General features: G+C 43.1%; 1 protein-coding gene across 1 annotated transcript in view; it reads right to left on the reverse strand.

Moving 5' to 3' along the window:
* KIAA2012 (KIAA2012 ortholog) overlaps positions 1-22,756 on the reverse strand; it is a 111,813-nt gene that overhangs the window by 49,778 nt on the left and 39,279 nt on the right. The window contains 2 exon segments of the mRNA XM_067740979.1: positions 7,100-7,176; positions 16,066-16,134. Coding sequence (XP_067597080.1) covers positions 7,100-7,176; positions 16,066-16,134 — 146 coding nt within the window.

Here is a 22,756-nt window from a genome sequence, read left to right on the forward strand (position 1 = left end):
GTCCTTTGTAGGTGAGGAAATTGAGCTTCAGAGAGGTTAAATAACCTGCCTGAAACCACACAGTCAGTGTGGAAGAAGCTGGGATCTAAAAGCAACTTTGTGGGATTCCCAAACCAGTAGGCCTTTTGGCAAGTGCAGGTAGCATGTTAAGTGGGGCCCCGTCTGTCATGACATCTGTTTCCTCATCTGTAAATGACAATAACTGTACCTACCTCATAGGGCTGTTTTAAGGATTAAGGGAGATAATTCTAAATCTTGCACATAGGAAACCTCAAATACATTGGCTGTTATGACCATTTAAAAAGACCCTCTTGATAATGGAGGGATAATTATTGAAGCTTATGATAGGTACATGGAGGTTCATTATACTATTCTCTGTACTTTTGCATGTATTTGAAATTTTCCATACTAAAAATAAAAAAGAAAATCAGGCATATATCATGTGTCTGGTTGGATCCAGTAGCCAACAGATCAATAAATACAGACTTACTGGAATAAATAATAGTTGCAGTGAAAATTCAACAAATAAAAGTCTCAACTTTGTAATTAAAAACAAGTCCCTCTCAGTAAATTATCCTTAAATTGTCAATGGAGTTTTGGGTTTGACAAAGTAATCCTGTGGGTAAGATTGAGCCAGAAGATGAAGTTTGCTTAGATCTTCAAAAAAACCTTTGAATCAAGTTCCCCAACCAAAGCTATTTACAAAACCAAGGAGAACGGCGGGGCGGGGCGATGGAGGGGGCAGGCTGAGGGGGGAAGAGCATGGAGCTGGGGAAATGCTGTGCCATGCCTTTAGAAATGAGAAACAGGAGGATAGAAGGTGGGGAGGAAAGGGAACTTCTCCAGGTAAGGAGATGCAGATGGTTAATTCTCCCAGGCATCCCTGCTAGGCCCAGTCTCACTTATCAGCCTCCAAAAAGATCTCCAAGCAGGATGCCTAGTGACACATCCAATCTGCACAAGACCCAAAGCTTCTCAGAGACTGAAACACCAAATCATGGCAACCAACAGTAGGAAGTATTCTGAGATGGTGTGAGGTGTTAGAGAAACGGCAGCTGAACTTCTGTATCATTTCACTGGAAAGAAAAGAAGCGCAATCTCCAAATCCTACTTAGAGGCTTTTTTCCAACCAGGACATGGACCTTAATGTCAATAAGAGATTTATTTGTCAATTTTTCTTTTTTTGAGGAGCTACCATGTGCCAAGAACTGTCCTAAACATGTGAGATGCTAGGGTGAATAAAGCAGAATAAGAAAAAAAAAGTCTGTCTTTAAAGAGTAGTAGCTTGCTCTCTTAGAAAACAGCAAAGAAGTTCAACAAAAGGCAGGGTATGGTTCAGAAGGACACTGAAACAAAAGGCTACCTTTGTACCTTGCACAAAAACTTAGTGTGTCTACAGGTGTTCTATTTTTCTCCTGAAAGAAGAAGGCTGAAAGGGGAGATGAACACCATCTGTGAAACCACCAAAGAAACAGATGGGGTAAACACAGGTTCATTCAACCTAAATCCTTAGTGCGCTAGAATTACAGGCTACTCTTTGAAATCCAAAAGAGGTAAATTTAGGACACATAAGATCAAATATGAGTTTATACTGTTGTAAACTCATGAAACCTGAACTCAAGAGACAGTATAGGTCGAAAGAGAAGTGGCTTTGTGAAATGGGAAAAGGGGACATAATTTTTGTTTAACAGGATTTTTAGGACGCTACCAAAGTTCTAATCCCCACAAAGCAAAAAAACAAAACCCAAGATAAAGCAAGTGAGAAAGGATGTTTGCTTTCTCCAACAAAGGGAGAAAACCGACAATGTCAAAACTCATGAGACGGTTTCTTATTTTAAACAAAGAGATGCAATGATTCTTGGGGAATCTAATTGAAGTGTGAGCTTCTACTTTGATACTCTTTACTGACAACCTCTCTGCCCTGACAACTCCATAAACCAGTGGGCTCAGGGCCAGTCTTGTCCCAAGCTTACATAGATGGATCTGAATGGATTAGAGAGTTTCATACTTTGAGATCCAGACTTTTCAGAAAAACAGGTGAATTTGTTGCCTCCCACCCCCACCAAAGTCTAGGATCAGAGGGATAAAATGCTGAAAAGGGGCTGAGATCCTCAGAAGGAGCATTCTGATGGTCTTACCCAATAATCTAATAAAAACCTAATTAATGTTAAATAATTTCAACTAACAGTAGTTAAAAAATAATGGCACTATGGTGTTGACCCTTGTTTCGCTTGCTGTTTACTGTGACTCCTCATCATTTTAAGCTAGACTTGAATAAAACCAGCTCTCCTCATGATTCATTTTTCCTCCTTACAGGGAGAATTTTGAAAAAAAAAAAAAGAAAAACAATGACAAACCAGGAAGACAAAATAAAAACAAAAGACTCAACCCAACATAGTCATAATTTCAAACGAGCATGACAATTTCAAACGAGCATGACTGCACTTTTTTGCAAGCATTATTTGCAAGTCTTTATAGATACAGTATTTTTTGTACATAGTTGCAGTCATAATTGACATCACTTTGATTTCTACTTTTAAAATGAAATCGGTAGTTTGCCATGTGGGGTTGGGCTGGGGTGTGTGTGATTTTTGCCTTCCAGGGGACGTTTGGCAAGGACTGGAGACTTTTTTTTTTTTTGCTGTACGCGGGCCTCTCACTGTTGTGGCCTCTCCCGTTGCGGAGCACAGGCTCCGGACGCGCAGGCTCAGCGGCCATGGCTCACAGGCCCAGCCGCTCCACGGCATGTGGGATCTTCCCGGACCGGGGCACGAACCCGCGTCCCCTGCATCGGCAGTAGGACTCTCAACCACGGCGCCACCAGGGAAGCCCTGGAGACGTTTTCTGACTGTCACCAATCAGGGGGTTGTGCTACTGGCATCTAGTGGGTAGAGGCTAGGGATGCTGCTCAACATCCTATTGATACAATGCACAGGAAAGCTCCCCACAACAAAGACGATCTGGCTCAAGACTGCAATGGTGCTGAAGGTGAAAAACCATGTGTTAAACCTTTTGTATTAAATCACAGTATCTATGATGAACAAGCATCACTTTAATGCCTGAATTAAACCCCTCACAATTTAGTCATTTCTCTGGCTGTTTCCAATTTTTCTCTATTATAGATGCTGCTGCAATGGACATCTTCACTCACTTTTTTTCTGCTGAATTATTTCCTTAGGATAAATTCCCAGAAGTCAGAAATACTGAATCAATGGGTATGAATATTTTTTCATGTTTTGCAAGTCACATTGCCATTTTGCTTTACAAGTGGATTGAACCAAATTACAACCCACCAGAAGTGTATAAGTGTACCAGTTTTACCAAAAACTCATCAGTTGTGGGTGTTACCATGAAAAACAGGTGAGAGGAGGCACACATCTCAAATATAAAATGGTACCTCCAGTTTGCCTCAGTTTGAATTTAAATTGCTACTCAGGATGAATATTGTTTCCACATTTGTTTTCTATTGCTATTCTTTTTGATATGAATTGTTTATGTCTTTTGCTTATTTTTCTAACGGGTTTCAATGTTTTTCTTTCAAAATTGAATGGGATCTTTACCAAGTATAGATAGTAATGCTGCTGTAGTTAATTCAATTATAATTATTTTTCTTACTTTTTTTTAAAAAAAGTTTTACCTCCCCCCTCCCCCGATCAGGATAGATATGTTAACACTTCCTGCTAGAATTTTCATTTACAATTTTAATACTCTTTTTAGGTGCTGGTCACTTCACCCAACCTTTCACCTCTATCTACATAGAGAGGCCCTGGGGAAAAGGAAAAGCTTCTCTAGCGATTGATGTCAGCCACCGAGGTTAAGAGCAGGGCTCGGTCTCTGACTGTACCCCCGGAACTAATTTCCCTTAATCAAATGAAACTCCTTAAGAGGAGCCACAAGGCAGAAAAGAAAATATATGTGAAGGAGAATACCAAATTCTGTGAGGGGTTTGTAGGACCTGCATTAAAAAAAAAGGGCACCATACCTTTAGGAGTTCAGAACTGGCAATGCTCCACATGCTGCTATTAATATGCAAAAAATGCCTTCATAAATACTTGATTCGTTCACAGTGGGGAGGCAGTTCGTTTGAAAGAGGAAATGGGAGCTTGGAGTTGAGACATGTCTGCTTGTCTCCTTTTTCTTTTTTTATTTCTCTTTTCATCTCCACATTTCCCCTTGTAGGTTTCTTCCCCCTCCTCCAACTCCTAGGAAGTTGTTGATGTCAGTGACGCATTTCTATTTATGGATTTACCGCCGAGGCCCTGATTCTCGGCCAGGTGCGGAAGAGGTGCCTCAGTGAGGCGCGAGTCCCACGGTCTGCCATCCTGTGTCGGGGGGTGGAGGTGTGGGGCGGGAACCCTCCTCCTTCCTGCTCACGCCCGCAGCGCAGACCTCCGCTTCGGAAACGCACAGCGGAGGTTTTAAAATCCAACCAGTAGGGGGCACCAGAGGCGGCCTCCAAAACCCGGTAAATCCCGGAAGCCAGTCACGTCTGCAAAACGCTGTCTGGCTTTCTCACCCGCCCGTCAGAAATGGGTTTCCAAATCGAGGTATGTGACTTCTCGATAAAGCATGGTGATAACAACATATCCCACCTTTGGGTTTTTTGTTTTTTCCCTCGCAGCTAGCACACTGATAAAAAAGTAAAGGTATTTTGTGTGACCGAACTCCTAATATGGTCAGACCCCAGTGAAGGGAGGGAGGGGGTGAGTCGGGCGTGGCGGGGGGCGGCATTAATAGAAAGGAAAGAAGAGCAGAAACTGCTGATGCTGATAAAGATCAATTTTGTGTGATGTCCTAGCCTGCTTCAGAGTGGGAGGGCGACAGTGGAAGGAATCCACTGAGTATGCCAGTGGCCCGTCAGGGTACGTAACCGAAATCTGCTGGGCAGAAATTTGTTTCTCAATCCTTCCAGATGATTTACAGTAAACATGAAATTAGTCATTTCCATGGAATAGGTTGAGAAAGTAGGGAAAACTGAAGTCAGTGATTAATCTAATGAAGAGTCGTTAGCCTCAAGAAGTAAGGGGGAGGGGAGGCAGGGGGGACACCGCCCCCTCCCGGACCCCACCCCCCTTTCTCTGTGTTTGGGGGGCTGGTGGGGCTTCCTATACTTTTCCTCACATGGTTTTGCTTTGGGGGCTACTACTAAAGGAAATAAGACTACTGCGACTTGAATAAACCAACTGGTGGGAACAGCCCCCCTCCTTTCACGAGGGAGGCACAGGCAATGCCCCGAGGGAGCTGGTTTGCCACGGCTGCCCAGGGGAAAGCCAGGATTAGAGCTGAAGACCCTCAGTCTGCTGTTCCTCTTTCTGACTGCAAGGTTCATAATTAAGTCTAGGACTTAATTTGACATGACTGAGCCACTCTTTTTTTTTTTTTGCGGTACGTGGGCCTCTCACTGTTGTGGCGTCTCCCGCTGCGGAGCACAGGCTCCGGACGCGCAGGCCCAGCAGCCATGGCTCACGGGCCCAGCCACTCCGTGGCATGTGGGAGCTTCCCAGACTGGGGCACGAACCCTCGTCCCCTGCATCGGCAGGCGGACTCTCAACCACTGCGCCACCAGGGAAGCCCTGAGCCACTCTTTTATTGCAGGTGATATGAGGTCTCCTGGAATACAACCACGGGGCTGTGTGAATTTGGAGAGTTTAGGGTTATATGAGGTATTTGCAAGGCCTTTGCAGTTGTGGAATTATCGAATGACAGCACATTTTCCTCAGTCACAGACTCTCTTGAAAAAGAAAACCTTCTAGATCCCTTATAAAGGGTGTCTTCAAAGCAGGCACGTAAAACAAAAACAAAAACATGCAAATGTTGGTTCTGTGGTTCCTCAGTAGCAGTAAGGGTCGACTGGGCTGTGTTTCAGCACAGGGGAGGCCTGACCCGGGCCCAGGGTCCTAACAGGGAGAGCTCAGGTTCTTCCTCAGAAGCGGCTAGGCACACACAGGAAAACAAAGCTACCTTTATTATTACTGTTTTTTTAATGAGTGTGAGGGAAGAGGAGAAAGGCAGGAAGTTGGAGATAAGGGAGAAACAGAGACCATGCCGGTGCCACCCCCAGTCCCGCCATCCTGCTGTCGCCCAGCAGGGGGAGACCTGAGAGAGCCCTGGGCTGTGGGGCTTCTGCCCCAGCTTCTCTGAGACCCGGGAAGCTCTAGGAATTCCCCTGAGTTGTCTCTCTAGAGTGAATCTGAAGACAGTGCCAGCCTCAAAGCTTCAACTGAAGGAACAAATTTATAAATATTTGCGAACATACGTCCTTGAACCACTAATATATATATATATATATATATATATATATTTAAATTGGGCTCCTTTTACGTATCTGACATGGGCAAATGTTAAATCAACTTTGTTACATATTCTTTTTTTTTAAATTAATTTATTCATTTATGGCTATGTTGGGTCTTTGTTTCTGTGCGAGGGCTTTCTCTAGTTGTGGCAAGCGGAGGCTGCTCTTCATCGCGGTGCGTGGGCCTCTCACTGTCGCGGCCTCTCGTTGTGGAGCACAGGCTCCAGATGTGCAGGCTCAGTAGTTGTGGCTCACGGGCCTAGTTGCTCCGCGGCACGTGGGATCTTCCCAGACCAGGGCTTGAACCCCTGTATTAGCAGGCAGATTCTCAACCACTGCGCCATCAGGGAAGCCCGGTATTCTTAATCTATTCAGATAAAGCATTTTTTCCCTTTCTTCACAGTATCCTTGCATTTTTTTCTTGATTGCTATTTTTTCCTCCCTATTAGGAATGAGAATTGGAGTAGAAAAATGGGCCCATTGGCACAAAGTCTTAGTGCCTACTGCCTCGATGGAGGATGCCTTTCTGTGTTTCCTTGTTTTCTTTTTGACTTTGCAGAAGTCAGGGAAAGGCCTATTCAGCTTATTTGCACACGCAAAGAGCCAGACAAAACAGTCCAAGTTGAGTTAAGACATTCCAAGTCTATGAGTTAAGGAACATTTGTGATTTTATAGTCTACTTGTCTCATTTAATTGATGAGGCAAATGAGGCCCAGAGAGGTGAAGAATCTCACCCAAGGTCACACAGCAAGTAGGGACAACAACCCCAAAGTCCAGTGTCATGCTCATGCAGAGTCAGTACTGTACCTGCTTCTCTGGCTTTTGGGTCAAAGGTGAGGTTTCATTAAGATTCATGTGAAGATCAGTTCTGGATTCAGTGTTTGCTATGATGAAAATCAGAGAGAAAAGGGTCAAGGTTGTCAGACCTAGGTGTCATGAATTTTTATATATACCATACCCGTACACACCTAGCTCGTATGTGTAAGATTGGAAACACACACATGCCTATGGCATTCATATTTACTCACCAAATAACACATGTAACCTCTACAGGCACAGTCTAAATGCCACCTTAAATATAGTGTTGAGACTTTATATTCAAATTTCTCTTCTCTTGTTTTGGTTGCTCTTTAAAAGAACAAAAGTATATTCTTTATGCTACTAAAATTCAGATAAAGCTGAAATTAAGAAGGAAATATTGATGGAAAAAATCTGCTGATCCTGTTGAATATAGATTTGTATGATCCTACTTCACTGAGGTAGGAAAATGCTTCTGCAACCTTCCAGATAGAGAGATCAGAGACTTCCCTGTTCCCTCATGTTGTGGAAGGGCAACAGGAGAAGTGAAACATGAAGTAAACAAAGGCAGAGGCCAAAAGGGGGCTGATGGGAGGGGACTAATGGAAATCATGGCGCTCACCCTGAAGCAGGCACTACACAGACACCGATATGTGGTTGGCGTGTAATCTGCACGACTCTCCTCCATGGTTGTGTTATTGTGTTATCATACTCTCTATAGGTCTGGAAGCTGAGGCGCGAAAGATAAAGTAACCCACCCAAGGATGTACATACAACTAGTGAGGTTTTGAGGAAGGATTTGAGTCCAAGACTGCCTCACTCAAACCTCATGCTGCAAAGGGATAGGATTGATTTTGTTTTCCTTTTTTTCCCCTAAGAAAGTAAATTTAATGTTTATAAAGGAATGTTTATTTGAGGGACAGATTTAGCTAAGTGCATGGCTCCCCTGACAAGGATTTTAGTCTCTTGTGTGGGACCAGTGTCCAACAAAAAGTTCTTTACATACTTGCTACTCCTAAGTAGCTCTGTTAAGAGTCTGGCCATATGTGATTCTGCATCTTTGCCTCTTTGACCTAAAGCCTCTACTCATTCCTTGTGGGCTGACCTTCCCTTTTCTGTTGTTTCTCAGCTGTTCTCATCTATCTTGTTTGAAAATGGCTTCTGCACAGATTTAAAACATTTCTTATTTAAGACAGCTGGGGAAACTGAGGCCCAGAGAGTGACTTCATGTGACTGACTCAAGGCCATACCTTGAAAGAGTGCAAGCCCAGAACCTGAACCCAGACCTCCTGACTTAGCCTCTCCTACTCCCCCCTCCACCTCACACTGCCTCCTGTTAACCTCACTTGGTCTTGCCACATCACAGCTGCTTGGCCCGGATCCATCCTCTGCACAAATCCAGCCCAACAGAATTGTGTTGCGATGAGGTTCACTTCACTGTGGCTTGGAAGGAACCATGGGTCTCTTAGAAATGAAACTTATAAATTCGAATGCATAAGGAAAGTTCTTGCAACACCAGGAGAATGAATCAGTCAGCCAGAGTTCAAGAAATGTAAACACATTTTTAGATAGGAGATTGAAAAATTGCTTAAGACTTCTCCATTTCTTGGGTCAAGACCCTGGTAATTTACTGAGGTCCGAGCTGTCAAGGAGGAGACACAACTCAAACTGCATTCCTGGGAGATAAAGCAATGGGGGTGGTAAAACTTTCTCCCTGAACCATGTGGCAGAATCTACCCCTCTTATCAAGTTGAAGAAACTGACCCATCAACCAACGCAGGCAACTGGCTGTGAACACAGGCCTAGTTCTTTCCCATTATTCCGGAGCTGGTGTGTACATTCACAGACTACAGACAACACAGCTTCCAGGCCTGCCTGAAACTGGGAGCTCAGAGTCTTTCTGTGATGAACATTTCTGCCACGAAAGAGATAAACAGAAAACACATTCTTTCCCTGGCCGCCCACCATCAGGCCTGAGTAGATTTTCAAAGGCTAGCATTAATCTAGCCACAGGCTTTTAGCAAGGAGATAGCATTCCCACCAGATAATCAGGCAGTTTCAGAGATGACCCTTACTAGATGGGGTCTCATCCCAAACCTCTTCTGCCTTCTTCAAATCATGGGATCCTTCAGCAAACACTCAAAACTTGAAAAGCAGGAAAGAGCATCTGATGCTAGCATGGAATATGGGTGCCTTAAAACTTCTATTTCAGCCTATGTTGGCCATGTTTAATTCCTAAGTTGTTTATTGTTTTAAATAAAAATGAAACATAGTCATATTTATTCCCATTGTTAAAGAATATTTATTTCCCTTGGTATAGGATGCTCATCTGATATCAAAATAGAGACTGAACTCCAGAAAGTCACCTTATCAGACACAGTGGACCACCTGATTCCTTCCTAGATGCGTGTCAGGGCTTGTGAGAGAACATCAGACCTGCAGGCGCCAAAGTGGCCAAACATTTGGTAGGTACAAGGGCAGGAGCTATCGAAAGTGCTGGCAGGAGCCTCTAAATTATGTGTAGGGTCTTTTTCCACACATACCATTTCTGAGCCATGAGTACCTTTTGACCACTAGTGTGCACTCATGGAACTCCCCCCCATAACTTTCAGTAGTTCGTCATTGAGGAGGGGATATATCCATTGCCAAACAGATCTCAGAAAGTACCTTTGCCTTCTCACAGCTTTGCATGTGGACTTGCAGCAGAAGCCAATGGGAGGAGGCCTAAAAGTCAGCCTCTGTTACCTTCATGGTTTTGTATTTTTGGTCGAAAATGGAAAATGCAAATTCCAGGTTGTTAAAAAAAATTCTTCCCAGTAGAAAATAACCATAAAAGGAAGGATAATTCTGGTCCCTTTACATAGCCCTGCTGATCTTTCCTTCTTTACTTTATATAATAAGACTCAAGATGCCTATGACCTGTAGAGCTTTCATCATGTTATAATAAATCTTGAGTCTGTTTGTTTAATGCAGGAGATCAAGACCCAAGATGGCCTTTTGGTATTGTCATCATCAAATTATTGGAACAAGATTTAAGACCTTGTTTATGCTACACACTTTCACTTTAAATCTTCCTGGTTGAGGAGGAGGGTGAGATGGGCATATCAAACAGTTGCTCAAGACCTGAGAACGTCTCCAGCCTAAAGACATACCCCAGGGAGCTCTATTAAAGGAGCCAAGTGGATCTAGAAGATATGAGTCAGTCTGAATTTAAATATGGAAATGCCTAGTAAATACAAGGACAATATTTTTCTTCCAATTTGGGATAACTTCTTTTACTTACTTATATCTTCTTAGACCAAGGCTTGCTCAGTCTCAAGAGTCTAGCTTTGGGAACACCAGCTTCTCTCAAAAGTTCATAAATTATTTTTTATGGAGAGGTCCAAAGGTACATGGCAGTTTACCAAGCCCCAAATAGAAGGAAAGCTAGATGACAGAATTGAAATTCGAGTTGTGTAGCAATAAAATATCAACTACACGAGAAACCCTCCAATCGATATACATCATAGGATTAATACGGATACCTGTAGTGGAAGATGGTATGGAAGAAGGGAATTCAAAAAAGAGGCTGAAGGTAGAGCTACATACAAAGCAGCCAACCAATTCAATTCAATATTCTGCAGAAAATATTGTTCTTGGTCACTTGCTCTCAAACAAATGCAGATATCTGGTCTCCCAGCCTCTGGTCTTACCCCCTTCAATCCATTCTCTACATAGCCGGGAGAGTCATTTCTCTAAAATAAAAATCTGGTTATGTCAGTTTCTGTGTAAACAGGATCTCACAATCTTTAGGATAAATTCCTTAGTTGCTGCTAATGGGCCTTCATGATCTGGCTACTGCCCACCCCACCAGCTGTCTTTCTCACTACTTCCTCTCCTACATGTACCTTGGGGTCCAGGCATTACAGGCTGCTTACATTTCTCCCATGCCACCATGTTCTCTAACCTTGATATGGTCCTTTTCCCTGGAGCATTCTTTCCTCTTTTCTACTTGGCTAGTTCCTACATATATCCTTAGAAACTCAGCTTAGGTGTCCTCTCCTTCCAAAAGCCTTCCTAAACTCTAGGCTGAGTTAGCCTGTGCTCATCCATAGCTCTCAGCACACTCCACTACTGTGGATGACTTTAAGGCATGGACTTTATCTCTCAACTGTATCCTTATGCCCAGCACATTATTTGGCATTAGTAGATGGTCAACTACTGTTTCCTGAGTGAATGAATGAGCAATCTTTATGTGCTCTGTAAAACAGACACACTAGTTCTTTCTATCGGACATGTTCTGATGCTGGTGTCTTCATTAATTTTCAAATGAGTAATTGCTAGGAATGAAGACAACAGCAAATGTAAATCCTTAGGCCACAGGGAGATGTGTGAAAGAAGCAAGAGAGAAAGCAGGAGGAAAAATATCCTTAAGAAAAGCCTCATGCTTCTTTATGGCCTTTTTGATGAGACGATAACACAAATGTCTGAAGAGTGATGAAACAGAAGACAGTATTTATGGATTACTAGTTAATAAAAGTTATTTTTTGATCACTCTGACAGAACAAAACTTAATATTCTCAACTTTATTATAGTTGAGAAATATAGCTGATATATACACACACAGACATCTTGAAATCCATACCAGCTTTAAAATGCATTGTGCTGGGCTTCCCTGGTGGCGCAGTGGTTGAGAGTCCGCCTGCTGATGCAGGGGACACGGGTTCATGCCCTGGTCTGGGAAGATCCCACATGCCGCAGAGCAGCTAGGCTCGTGAGCCATGGCCACTGAGGCTGCGCGTCCGGAGCCTGTGCTCCACAACGGGAGAGGCCACAACAGTAAGAGGCCTGCGTACCACAAAAAAAAAAAAAAAAAAAAAAAAAAAAAAAGCTTTTGCACAGTAAAGGAAACCATAAACAAGATGAAAAGAAAACCCTCAGAATGGGAGAAAATATTTGCAAATGAATCAATGGACAGAAGATTAATCTCCAAAATATATAAACAGCTCATGGAGCTCAATATTAAAAAAACAAACAGCCCAATCCAAAAATGGGCAGAAGACGTAAATAGACATTTCTCCAAAGAAGACATACAGGTGGCCAAGAAGCACATGAAAAGCTGTTCAGCATCACTTATTATTAGAGAAATGCAAATGGAAACTACAATGAGGTATCACCTCACACCAGTTAGAATGGGCATCATCAGAAAATCTACAAACAACAAATGCTGGAGAGGGTGTGGAGAAAAGGGAACCCTCTTGCACTGTTGGTGGGAATGCAAATTGATAACAGCCACTATGGAGAACAGTATGGAGGTTCCTTAGAAAACTAAAAATAGAATTACCATGTGACCCAGCAATACCACTCCTGGGCATATACCCAGAGCAAACCATAATTCAAAAAGACATGCACCCCAATGTTCATTGCAGCACTATTTACAATAGCCAGGTCGTGGAAGCAACCTAAATCCTCATCGACAGATGAACAGATAAAGAAGAAGTGGTACATATATACAATGGAATATTACTCAGCCATAAAAAGGAACAAAATTGTGTCATTTGTTGAGACGTGGATGGATCTAGAGACTGTCATACAGAGTGAAGTAAGTCAGAAAGAGAAAAACAAATATTTTATATTAACACATATATGTGGAACCTAGAAAAATGGTACAGATGAACTGGTTTGCAGGGCAGAAATTGAGACACAGATGTAGAAAACAAATGTATGGACACCAACGGGGGAAAGTGTCGGGGGGGCGGTGGTGGTGGTGTGATGAATTGGGCGATTGGGATTGACATGTATACACTGATGTGTATAAAACTGATGACTAATAAGAACCTGCTGTATAAAAAAAACAAATAAAGTAAAATTAAAAAAAAAAATCCAAGGGGAAAGTGAAGTGTAGAGAGGTGTTGAGTTGTGATCCCCTGGAAGACTGTTGGAAGATTCTGTGTCTCCTATTCTCTCTGTCGTGTGTGTGTGTGTGTGTGTGTGTGTGTATGTGTTTGTGCGTATGTGCTTGTTTGAGGGTCTTCTAAATATCTAAATTTAAAAATAAATAAATAAATAAATTGCTCTTTGAACTCAATTCCAGGGGTATCTGGTATTTTCAGAGTAGTGTTATATCCATTTTCTTACAAACAAATAGGGAGTGTTAAGCTCAAAGAGATGTAAGAATTTTTTGTTAAGGTCTTTGAGCAAATCAAGGGAACAGATAAATTTCCTCTATTCTAAGCCCTGCAGCAGGTATTCTGTGCTTATATGGGTAGTCCCATTGCAATGGGGAGTTATTTAATAGATATAGATTTTCAGTTTTGCAAGATGAAAGAGTTCTGGAGACTGGTTACACAGCAACATGAATCTACTGAACACTACTGAACCATACACTTAAAAATTGTTAAGATGGCAAATTTTATGTTATGTATATTTTACCACAATTAAAAAAAAGATGTTAGGGGATAGGAGGAGATGAGGAATTATGCTCCAGGCAAAGGGAACTGTGTGTTCAAAAGCTTGGAAATGAGAAAGAGATTTGCATTAGCCTAAGGTCGTTTAGTTACTAGGAGTAGAGAAGACAAGGAATAAAAGTTTTATTTCCCTTTCCTGGATATAAAGCTTGCCATGGGGCAATTCTGAAATAGCTCAAGTTTGTCTTTGTCACTTTACCATTTCCCTTTATGTTCTTTGCTCTGTGTGCCTCTTTTTCCATATAGCTAATATTCTTCTGTTCATACAAGCCCTCCAGGGTACCCCAACAGGCAGGTATGTTTCAACCCTTAAGACTCTACTTACTCCCAAATTATCCACTTCTGTTCCCATCCCATTAGAATTTTTAGTCCCTCAGAACAGCTCTTCTCAGCTAGGTTGCAAGAGGACAGCCATCTGATTCAATACATTTTTACTGAAGTGTGAATGATTGGTAGCTTCTCAGAAGTATCAGCTTTTTAAGAGACTACTTCAGAATTCAAAGTGAATCTATTATTAGTGAGACTTTAATAAGAGAATGAAGTGAAATTGTAACATTTTCATCCATATTAGGAAGGATATTTTTGGTCTGGAGAGCTACCCTGTAAACAGGCCTATCTGGCTTGATAATCTGTCTTAGGAGTTTGGTTCTTCCAAACTGTTTCTACTGGGTTTCAGCTTCTCCGCATATCTCTAAAAGTTGCAAATCATTTTCAGTGTTACCCACAAAAGGGTGTCTGATGCTAAGTAAGGGGAATTGGAGGGACAAAAGGATGTGCAACAGAAGTCATTTATGAGTATGAGTTATTATGAAATCAGGAACTTCCTAAAGTCTCACATATTGTCAGATGGAAATGTGCCTGTTTATTATTTTTAAATTTTATTGAAGTATAGTTGATTTACAATGTTATGTTAATTTCTGCTGTATAGGAAAGTGATTTGGTTTTTTGTGTGTATATATATATATATATATATATATATATTCTTTTTCATATTCTTTTCCATTATGGTTCATCACAGGATATCAAATACAGTTCTCTGTGCTGTACAGTAGGACCTTGTTGTTTATCCATCCTATATATAATAGTTTGCATCTGCTAATCTCAAACCCCCAATCCTCCACCCCCAACCCCACCGTCCCTTGGCAACCACAGGTCTGTTCTCTGTAACTGTGAGTCTGGGAAACGTCCCTGTTTAGATTGATGTCACCATGCATAGTGGTAAAAATGTAGGTTTCTACGGTTCAAATCCCAGCTTCACCACTTAGTTGTGTGACCTTGGGCCTTAACCCAAGGAACTAGGAACCTTAGGAACCTAGGAACCTAGGAACTAGGAACCAAGGAACTAGGCCTTAACCCAAGGAACTAGGAACCCTTTCCTAGTTCCTTAACCTCTCTGAGCCACACTGTCCTAGATGAAAAGTGAGGATAATAATAGAATTTACCTCATATCATTGCAATGAGGATGAAGTGAATTAATGAATGTAAAACACTCAGCACAATGTTTGGCATGGAGATAGATAGCAATGATAGTTATCATCATCATCGTCATATCCTTCGCTGGTGGGCTCCTATTAAGAGCTGCTCTGGCCCAGTTCTAGCCAACAAGTGAGAATGAACAGAAATGACCCTGAAACTCTTCGCACCATGGTCAGGATGTCCACCCAAGGAGAATGATGAGAGGGGTAACGCAGAATGCTGGGCTCCCAAGTATTTCTCTGCTTACAGATTTTGAGATTGGCAAGCATTTGATGGTGCCCTCTCTCCTTCTAGTTTTGCAGTCTCTAGCAAAACCAGTGCCCTCCACCCAGCTCTGGCTCCAGCCCTCGATCTGTGACCTTGTTTCCTGTTGCTATAGCAGGTCTCTCATGCAGGATTCATCATTGCCTGCCCCAAAATAAGCAGTGAGGAAGACCACACACATTTCTCTATTAATGAAAGACTATTTTTAGGAGTGAGAGAAAGTCTTTACATATTTACCCCTGGTTTGAAGCAGAAGCAGCAGTGGCAGTGGGTGGAGGATAAGCTACACTCTCAGCTTGTGCTTATTTCTCCACGGGGGAAATGAAATCGCAAAGGAACCTTGGATGAGGCAGAACTGGCCTCAGTCCTCCATTTAGAATACAAGCCCGAGAGTCTTTTCCAGATAGCTTTCTAGTTTGTGGATGTGCAGTTTGAACTGTACACAACTCTGGGAGACAATGCTCACTTCATTACAATGTGAGTTATGCACGGTATGATCTGCGAAACCCACAGGACATCTCTGCAAGTTCTCCTTCCGGGGCCAGCTCAGCACAGGCATTTGGGTCGACTTTTCTTCTTTCTCAGACCACAGCACACAGGGCTGCCCATGAGTAACTCTTGAGGATACTCCATTTCTCAGGCTCTCCAAGAAATGAATCTTCTTTCCTACTTATTAGTATATTTGGGGAGAAATTGTGTGTTTCTGGAGGTCTGGGTATGAAATAATATGTATGTGAGTCAAATAACATAGAGGAGAAGTAGAGGTGACTCTGTTGGGGAGAATCTTACCTTTCAGAAGATGTTGAATACTAGACTCCTCCTCTCCACGGCTGGTATTTGAATTGACAGATTCACAGGCTGAAAAACAATAAGGGTTTTACCTGAGAGTGTGGAAAAGTCTTGAAAAAGAGCTATTCCTTACCCCAAGACAGGGGAAAACAAAGTGGATGGCTTGATGCCTAAGCCTCATAATGAATTAGATAGTTTTGAAAACCCTTAGATGCTATCATGGAGGGAAGGTTGATCTAGGATTTAAAAAACATTGAAGAAAATAATATTTTTATTTATTATAAGATGTTTAAGGGTGAAACCCTGCAGGTACTGTGATGCTTAAGTTCTGAGAGGAGAACTTTTGACAGAACAAGAGCATGAAAGAGTTAATGCCTGACACCCGCTGTGAGGAGATGTCCAGATTTGAACAGGAGATGTGCTGCGGGACCCCAGTGCGTGCAGCGATGGGGGGTATGACAGACAAACGTGAGGAGCCCCTGCTTCCAGCTGTAGCGCAAATTCAAGGGTTGGACCAGGGAGACAGGAGGGATTCTAGCCCATCTGATTCTAGCCAGAAAGATAGGCTTTTGCACAGCCCTGATGAATTTTTTTTGCAATCTCTTAGAGTCACTTTTGATGAGAATCGTTCTCCTAGCTGTCCTTGTCCGTCAAAAGGAACACTAGTTAAAATAATGCTGTTTTAATGGCTGAGGAGAATTAGGATGACAGACCAGAGAAAGATAGTTAGGGGAGAGGTAATAGATAGCAAGGAGATCAGCTGAGTGAATCTGAAATGGAGGAATGGCTTTTTTTTTTTTTTTTTTTCCAGTACGCGGGCCTCTCACCGTTACGGCCTCTCCCGTTGTGGAGCACAGGCTCCGGACGCGCAGGCTCAGCGGCCATGGCTCACGGGCCCAGCCGCTCCGCGGCATGTGGGATCTTCCCGGACCAGGGCACGAACCCGTGTCCCCTGCATCGGCGGGCAGACTCTCAACCACTGCGCCACCAGGGAAGCCCAAGAGGTATGGCTTTTAATGAGAAATTTGGTGTGTGTGTGTGTGTGTGTGTGTGTGTGTGTTTGCGTGTGTATGTCAGAGAGACAGAGGTATGAGAGATCAAGGAGATAGAAATAGGGAGGAAAAAGGTCAGAGGGAATCAAATATATCTGAAAAAGACTTTGAGATCTAACTACCCCCCCAGCTCATTTCCAAGTACATGTATGTATGTATGTGTATATATTTATGCTTCATCATCTCATTAATGATAATACATATACTAGAGACATTGCCAAAGAAGAATGTTTGGTTTTACTGATTTGCTAAAGTGGGGGGCTTGGAGAAGCCTGCTCCTTGGTGCTTTCCCACCTTCATGTGCACACAAGCAGCCACGTGCACACATGTAACTTAGGCTGAGCAGGGCAACTTGGGATTCTGAGAACCAACACTGGAGAGAGAAAAAGCCATAATTAGTGTTAATTGTTGACCTTACAGTTCAAGAATAGATGCTCTGGAGAATGGGAAAGGAGAACAAACATTAATTATTGAGTAGGGACCTTGGAGACAGACACTCTGGATTAAAAAGAGAGAGATAAATTGCATAATGAATGTTAATTTTCCCTCAAAGAATTGAGTGGTCGGTGGTTGGAAGGGAAAAAGAGGCTAAAACAATCATGAAAGAGAAAGCTCAATGTGTGTCGGGGTGAGAGGGTGCAGGATGGTTAGACAAACACTCTCCATCACTGCTTACTGCTTTGCCTCTTCCTTACAGCTCCCAAGTATTTGCTATCAGGGTTTTCCTTAGAACTCATATTATTTACCACAGTTGTGGGTAAATACTGCTGGGGAGCTCAGCCACTTCCCCAAGAGCACATAAGCCTGAAAACAGCCACGGTGCATGACAAGCTGAGAGGCACTCAGCACTGGAATTTATGTTTTATGTGTGTCGGTGGGAGTTTGACTTTAAGTAAAAGGAGTACTGGAGCTGAGTGCCACGTGGGAGAGGGCTGTGGTCCTGTGTGTGCCGCCGTGGGGTGACTCGGGCTCCAAGGCCTTGACTGTTGTTTTATCTTAATTATTGTACACAAGAGACCCTGAAAGTCATCCTCTTAGCTGAAAGTGAAAACAGAAAAATGGTAGTTTGAGTAGAAAATTGGAGATGAGAATTGTAGCCAATTTTGTAAAGAGACACTATAAACAGGTTTGTCACTGGTTGCTCAGAGTGCTGGGTGGGCTCCCCACATCCAGTCGGCGGCCCTGGGGATTATCCCTTTGCCGCGTCTCCTGCGTCTGCCCACTGCCTTCCATCCAGGCCCTGGTCAGCTGCTGTCTGGATGATTCTACAGTAGCCTGAGCACTCGGCCTTTTCTCTTGCCTATTCCTGGCACACAGGGTGGGTTGCATGACATCCTTCCTCAAGCACCTGTGACTTCTTGTTGCCTAAAAGGCGGCATTTCAGCTCTATCCTGGCACACAAGGCCTTCCCTGGCCTGGTCCTGGCCTGCCTTTCAGCCCCATCTCCCCCCATGAAGCCCCTCCACGGGGCACTCTTACAGGCTACTCATCATTTCCCGCGTGGACTCTGCTTTCTTATCTCTTTGCCTTTGTTCATGCTGGTCCCTCAGCTGGTCATGTCTTTCTCTCTTTTCTGTTTATCCACTTTACCAGTTTCTTTCTTTGTTTTATTTTTTATTTAGTTTTTACTTTTGGCTGCACTGGGTCTTAGTTGCGGCATGTGGGATCTTTTAGTTGCAGCATGCGATTTCTTAGTTGCACCATGCATGCGGGATCTAGTTCCCCAACCAGGGATGGAACCCAGGCCCCCTGCATTGGGAACACGGAGTCTTACCCACTGGATCACCAGGGAAGTCCCTCTTTTTTTTTTAATAGAATTTTGTTTATATTTATTTAAAAAAAATTTTTGGCTGTGCCTTGAGGCTTTTGGGATCGTAGTTCCCCAAACAGGGATCGAACCCAGGCCCCAGCAGTGAAAGCACCAAGTCCTAACCACTGGACCACCAGGGAATTCCCTACCAGTTTCTTTAAAGTCAGTACAAATAGAGATTCCTCTGCAAAAATCCGTCCTCGTCCCCCAGGTTAGAATTCATCGCTCCTTCCTTGGAGGCCCCTGCATTGTGTTGTTGAGATCTCTGTTACAGCACTCATCTCATTCTGCCTTGCAGAAGAGTCAGTTGCTTGTGAATTTTTTCTCACAGGGGCTGTGAGGTTCTTGGGGGCAGCAGCCACAGGGCCCGGGGTTGAGCCCTGGGAAGTGGGAAGAAAAGAGCACAGTATCTGGGATAGACGGGCCTGGGAATGAATAAGCTCAGCTGCTCACCAGGTGTGATCAATGTGCACAAGGGGGTTAACCTCCTGTGTTTCAGTTTCCTCACCTGTGGTATGTGAATGAAAATACTCCCTTCAAAGGATTATTGGATGATAGAATGAGATGACATATGTGCCTGAGCATGTTTGCTCTTGATACCAACATCCTTCTGTTTCCCTTGAACATGGTAGGCGTTCTGTCCATTTGATCTAAAGAGTCGGACACGATATTATGGGTCTTCTCTCTTTTAGGTCCAATGATATTTTATATTGGAATTTTACTTAATACTTTATTATATACTGCACGTATGATCTGGTTTGATTGTCACAAAGCAATGCAATCTAGGATGGGAGGTATTATTATAGATGCATTTTCTTTGGGTGCTTTTTTCTTTTTATTGTGTTTTCAAGGGAGAAATATATCATCTATTTACAAAATAGCTCTTGAAAAATACGAGTACAGATACTATAAAACAAAGCAAACTCTAGTCACGAGACACTATGTACATTATGCAAAAGCAACAGTCTGATCTCCAGGTTATGAGAACTAGAATTAAAATGTCACTACACAGAAAAGGTCCAAGTTCCCAGCTTGGCAAAACTTGGGTGCAGTTACATGAAACATTTAATAAACTGAATTCTTTTTCCCCAATGTGTAAACAAAATGACAAGACTAAATCTGTGCCTGGCAATTTCAATCTAACTCTGAAGCTACACAGAACACACAGACACCTTGTAGACTTCACCTGTTTGACCATCTTTTCTTCTTAGGTGGTAGGAGGAAGGGCAAGGTGACTGTGCAGAGCAAAGATGTGGGAAGTAGAAATACTGTACCCTAGACATTACAAAGTATGGTGAAAAGAAAGCCTCACTTAATGCATAGCCTAAGGGGGAAAAGACTACACTCCAACTTCGGGAAATTAATTTAGAATGATAGGGGAAGGGTTTAAGTAATTGCAGTTTAAAATGAAAAATGCACGTGTGATAGAATGGAGCACAATGGAGGATTCAAAAACATGCTCATCAGAAAAATCTGTTAGGTTTGCTTTGTCCAGATTAAGAAAGAATATATAGTTGCATTATATGCTGTAACAAAGAGACTCAGAAAGATAAACATGTATTTCTGTTTCAGGTAAGAGTCTAGAGGGAAGGGGGTAGCCCAGGGTAGCTCTGCTTCCTGAAGGTATCTGGGCACTGTGCTTCCTTATATCTTATGGCTTCATCATCCCCTAGAGTATTCCCCTCTTCCACGTGGTTGAAGCTACTTCACCACTACAACCAAGTCCAATGGTTTCCTTTTTTTAAAATTAAAACAAATTTTTTTTTTTTTTGTGGCTGTTTTGGGTCTTCGTTGCTGCACGTGGGCTTCCTCTAGTTGTGGCGAGCCGGGGCTACTCTTCGTTGTGGTGCGCGGGCTTCTCATTGCGGTGGCTTCTCTTGTTGCAGAACCTGGCACGCAGGCTCAGTAGTTGTGGCATGTGGGATCTTCCCGGGGTTAGTTGCTCCGCGGCATGTGGGGTCTTCCCGGACCAGGGATCGAACCTGTGTCCCCTGCATGGGCAGGTGGATTCTTATCCACTGCACCACCAAGGAAGTCCCCAGTGATTTCCTTTTAAGGAAATGACCTGGAAGTCGCACAAGTTACTTCTGTTCACATTTCATCAGCCACATCAGTTATATGACCATACCTGGCTGCAAGGAAGGCTGGGAAATATAATTTCTAGCCAAGTAGCCATGTGTTCAACTAAACTTCAGGGTAGGGGATTCTGCTAATGACAGGAGTAATGGAAAAATGGATATTGGGGAACACGTAAGTCTTTGCTACTGACAGTTTCAATCAATATTTATGGGCAACGTTCTGGGAGTACCTGTGATGTTCTCTGGGATATTCAGAAGTCGAGGAGGGGGATCTATCCATAGGAGATCTTGGAGGAGGATGAAGAAAAAGAGTAAAAAAGGTAGAGGAAGTAAGGGAGTGCCTGGTGAGAGACCCAGGTAGTAAGAATTACTGCTGACCTAAGATAGTAGCAATCAACGTGGGCTGAGGTGGTCAGGTGAGGTGGTACAATGAAGGTGGGACTGAAGCCTAGAAACCTGGACAAGAGGGCCTAGAGGCAGTAAGTTCTAGTGAGAAGAGCTTTGGCCTAAGTAGGTGCAGGAAGATCTGGGTTTGAGCCTTAGATTTGCCGCATAGAAGCTGTGTGACTTTGAGCAAGTCACCGTACCTCTCTGGGCCTCAGTTTCCTTATCCATAAAGGAGAGTTTTCAAACTGTGGTCTCATAATTCTAGTGACTGCATAGACCCCACAGCCAGGAATCATTTCAGGAGGGAAAGAATTAGCTGGGCTCTGAAGAAGTTGTTGCGGGACACAGTCAGACCATCCCTACTTTAACCAGGCAGCTCTGCTTTTATCCATTTTATCTATAGGTGTTCTCAGAAAGTCTGTCTGATAAAATGCTTCCCCTGCTTAAATGCTGATGAAGGTGATGCCTACATTCCATCTCAACTCTAAGGTTCTCTGGAACAGAAAAAATGCGAGGGAGGTAGAATTTACAGCTTTACAGGCTCTGTAAGAAACAATATATGTACATGTGCAAAAAATACAGAGGAATTAAATATTCTTCAACACTTCATATTGACTTTTTTCTTAAAAAAAAGGAATTTTCAGCGGATTCAAAGAGAACTATTATTTTTGACATTTTTCTTCTTTGGAAGGCAAAAGTGGCGATAATATCACATTTTCAGCCAAATACGAGGGAGGGGAGTCTTTGTACTTGTAGGAATCGTGAGAGGTTTCTGTCAAAGGAAAGAAGACTCCCCAGTGGTTTTTAGTGGCTCTCTGCATGTGGCCATCAGAACACCTTCCAATGTGGGCTGCTGATGCGGTGCTGGGTTCACTGCGGTGAGGGAAAGAACCCCGCTTCCCTCTGAAGTCCTGACAAACAGAGCTATTACTGCCCTGTGGTCCATGTGACAGACCCAAATTAGCCCCATGCCGAGCCTCATGGGAATCCCCCATAACTTCTGCAAGGGGAGGAGAGTATATGGGTCAGGACTCAGTGGAGAACAGAAACCACCAAGGTATTTTAAGAAGAAATGGAGCTACTATAGAGAACTTGGTGCTTACAGAGTTGCTGCAGCAACTGCCTCTTGACAGTCTTCACGAGCTCGCTTGCCAGGGTAAGTAGCCAAAGTGCCTTTGCCTCACTCCTGCCCTTCAAATCTCATGCAAATGCATCTGTTTGGCAGAACTGCATCTGCATCCCACCCCCTAACTGCAAAGGTTATCTGGGAAATGTAGTTTTTAGCCTTCCAGCCTTTGCAGTACAGGAGGGCACTGGAAGGAAATGCTGGGTACCAAGCGACCGTATCCAGCCATGTTTTTCTT

The sequence above is a fragment of the Pseudorca crassidens genome, chromosome 6, assembly GCF_039906515.1.
Source record: "Pseudorca crassidens isolate mPseCra1 chromosome 6, mPseCra1.hap1, whole genome shotgun sequence".
In the NCBI taxonomy this organism is placed as follows: Eukaryota; Metazoa; Chordata; class Mammalia; order Artiodactyla; family Delphinidae; genus Pseudorca; species Pseudorca crassidens.